This window comes from Lactuca sativa, chromosome 9 (assembly GCF_002870075.4).
Source record: "Lactuca sativa cultivar Salinas chromosome 9, Lsat_Salinas_v11, whole genome shotgun sequence".
Taxonomy (NCBI): Eukaryota; Viridiplantae; Streptophyta; class Magnoliopsida; order Asterales; family Asteraceae; genus Lactuca; species Lactuca sativa.
In genome coordinates, this window is record NC_056631.2 from 149781532 (window position 1) to 149783824 (window position 2293).

At 44.5% G+C, this 2293-nt stretch overlaps 1 protein-coding gene across 1 annotated transcript; it reads right to left on the minus strand.

Annotated features, from left to right (window-relative positions):
* Positions 1 to 552: 552 nt before the first annotated feature.
* Positions 553 to 2043, minus strand: LOC111896416 (uncharacterized). The gene is made up of 2 exons (XM_023892409.1): positions 1541 to 2043; positions 553 to 1471 (listed from the first exon to the last, which is right to left on the minus strand). Exons 1-2 carry the CDS (start codon positions 2041 to 2043, stop codon positions 553 to 555), a joined length of 1422 nt encoding a protein of 473 aa, XP_023748177.1.
* Between the last annotated feature and the right edge of the window lie 250 nt (positions 2044 to 2293).

The following is a 2293-nucleotide window of genomic DNA, read 5'->3' on the forward strand; positions in this document are numbered from 1 at the left end:
GAAGGGCATTACCACAAACTCGTAGTGACCACAACGAGTTCGGAATGCTGTTTTGGGGACATCATTATCATTAAATCGTAATTGGTGATACCCTGATCTTAGGTCGATCATTGAAAAGTAGTTGGCTCCTTGGAGTTGATCGAAAAGATCGTCTATTCGTGGAAGGGGGTATTGGTTCTTAATGGTAAGCTTGTTTAGTTCACGGTAATCTATGCACATACGGAAAGATACATCCTTCTTCTTAACGAACAGGACCGGTGCTCCCCGGTATGAGAAGCTCGGTCGAATGAATCCCTTACTGAGCAGTTCATTTAATTGGCTGGATAATTCCTGCATCTCTGCAGGAGCTAGGCGATACAGGGATCTGGCTACGGGGGTAGCTCTAGGAATCAAGTCGATTCGGAACTCGACTTGGCGTTCAGGAGGAACTCCTGGAAAATCTTCAGAAAAGATGTAAGGAAAATTACAAACTATGGGAATGCTCTCGAGGTCTTTTACTTCTTGTTTTTCGTTGATAATGTGGGCTAAGAATGCATGACACTCTTTTTGCATTTATTTTTGGGCTTTGATGCAAGAGATGATGCTAAGGTTCGTACTGGGTTTGTCGCCATAGATAACGAGGGTTTCGCCAGTTGGCAAATTAAGACAAACGCCTTTTTTGTAACAAAGGATATCAGCACGGTGTAGCTTTAACCAATCCATGCTGATGATAAAATTGAAGCTTTTTATGGAGACTGACATCAGGTTGATTGGGATAGAATAGTCATTTAGAGTGAGGGTACAGCCTAGGAATATGTTATTAGTGCTATCTTTATTCCCGTTATCCATCTCGACAGTGAAGGTTTCATTTAGAGGTTGTGGTTTTTGTTTGAGAAGGTGTTTGAATTTATGGCTGATGAAATTCCTCTCCACACCACTCTCAAATATTATGCATGCATAAGAGTTATCGAGAAGGAGCGTACCCGTAACTACGGTGGGATCCACTACTGCCTCCTCCTGGCCCATTGTTAGTACTCTTCCTGTATTTCCACCGTTCCTTGCTTTCAGGCAATCCCTCTTGTAGTGCCCGGTTTCACTACACCCATAGCAAGCTTGGCCTACTCCAGCTCCAGGGGTCTGGTTGGTTGGTTGTTTTAGCGTCTTACAAACGGGTTGTGTGCCCTTCTTGTTGCAATTGTTACACTGCATCTCACGGCAAGGTCTGTGATAATGGAAATTGCATTTGTCGCACTTCGGTAGGTAACCAACGTAACGACTGGGAGGTGTTGGAGCATTAGGAACAACAGCAGGAATGATAGCAGCGTGTACTACTACTATTTGTTCTTTCGTTGAGGGCTCTTGCGAAGATTGGCCCTTTCTTTTGTTCCAGAACTTCTTTTTACTGCCACTCTCTTTGGGCTGCCCAGTAATAGTTGTTGTGGAGTCTTGATGACCTCCATGATCCACTAGTGTTTGAGCCAGACGTTTGGCACTATCAAAAGTATGTGGATTGGCAGCTATAACATTTCCTTGAGTCGGGGGAGTTAGTCCCTAAATGCACCTCTCCACTTTCTTACTCTCCGGGGTGACCATCCCGGGACACAAAAGAGCCAGGTCACTGAATCTGGCAGTGTAAGCAGTGATATCAGAATCCTTCATCTTCATATTCCAGAGCTCCTGCTCTAGTTTTTGCATCTTGCCCCCTGGGTAGTACTCTGCTTGCATTAGTTCCTTCAAATCATTCCAACTCATAGAATTGGCAATTGGGAGAGTCAATGACTTGACTTGGTTATTCCACCAAGTGAGGGCTCTGTCTGTGAAAGTGCATGCTGCAAATTTCACTTTGCTAGATTCGGGGCACGCATAGATTTTGAATATTGATTCGGTCTTCTCGAACCAACGTGTTAATGCAATAACACCTCCAGTGTCATCGAAGGACTTGGGTTTGGCGTTCGTAAACTCCTTATAGGAACACTCCCCTGGGTGTCCCCGACTATCTCCATGGTTAGAAGGGTTGGCACCACTACTCGCCCCGCTAGTGCCACTTGCATTGATATGCGACATGGCGGAAGCCACTGCAGCTTCCACTGCTGCTCGGAAGACAATAGAGTCATAATGAGGAGGTGGTGACAGTGGTGGACTCGTTGGAGGGTTGTTTTCTCACTGTTGGACTTCTTTGGAAGCATCTTTCTCTATAATAATTTAAGAGAAAATGACGATAAGTCCTCCATAGTAGTCCTGAGTCAGGTGATAATGAACAAGATATATCCTATCCTGACTGTTACAGTTTTCTATTAAGTAATTTACAGTGGAA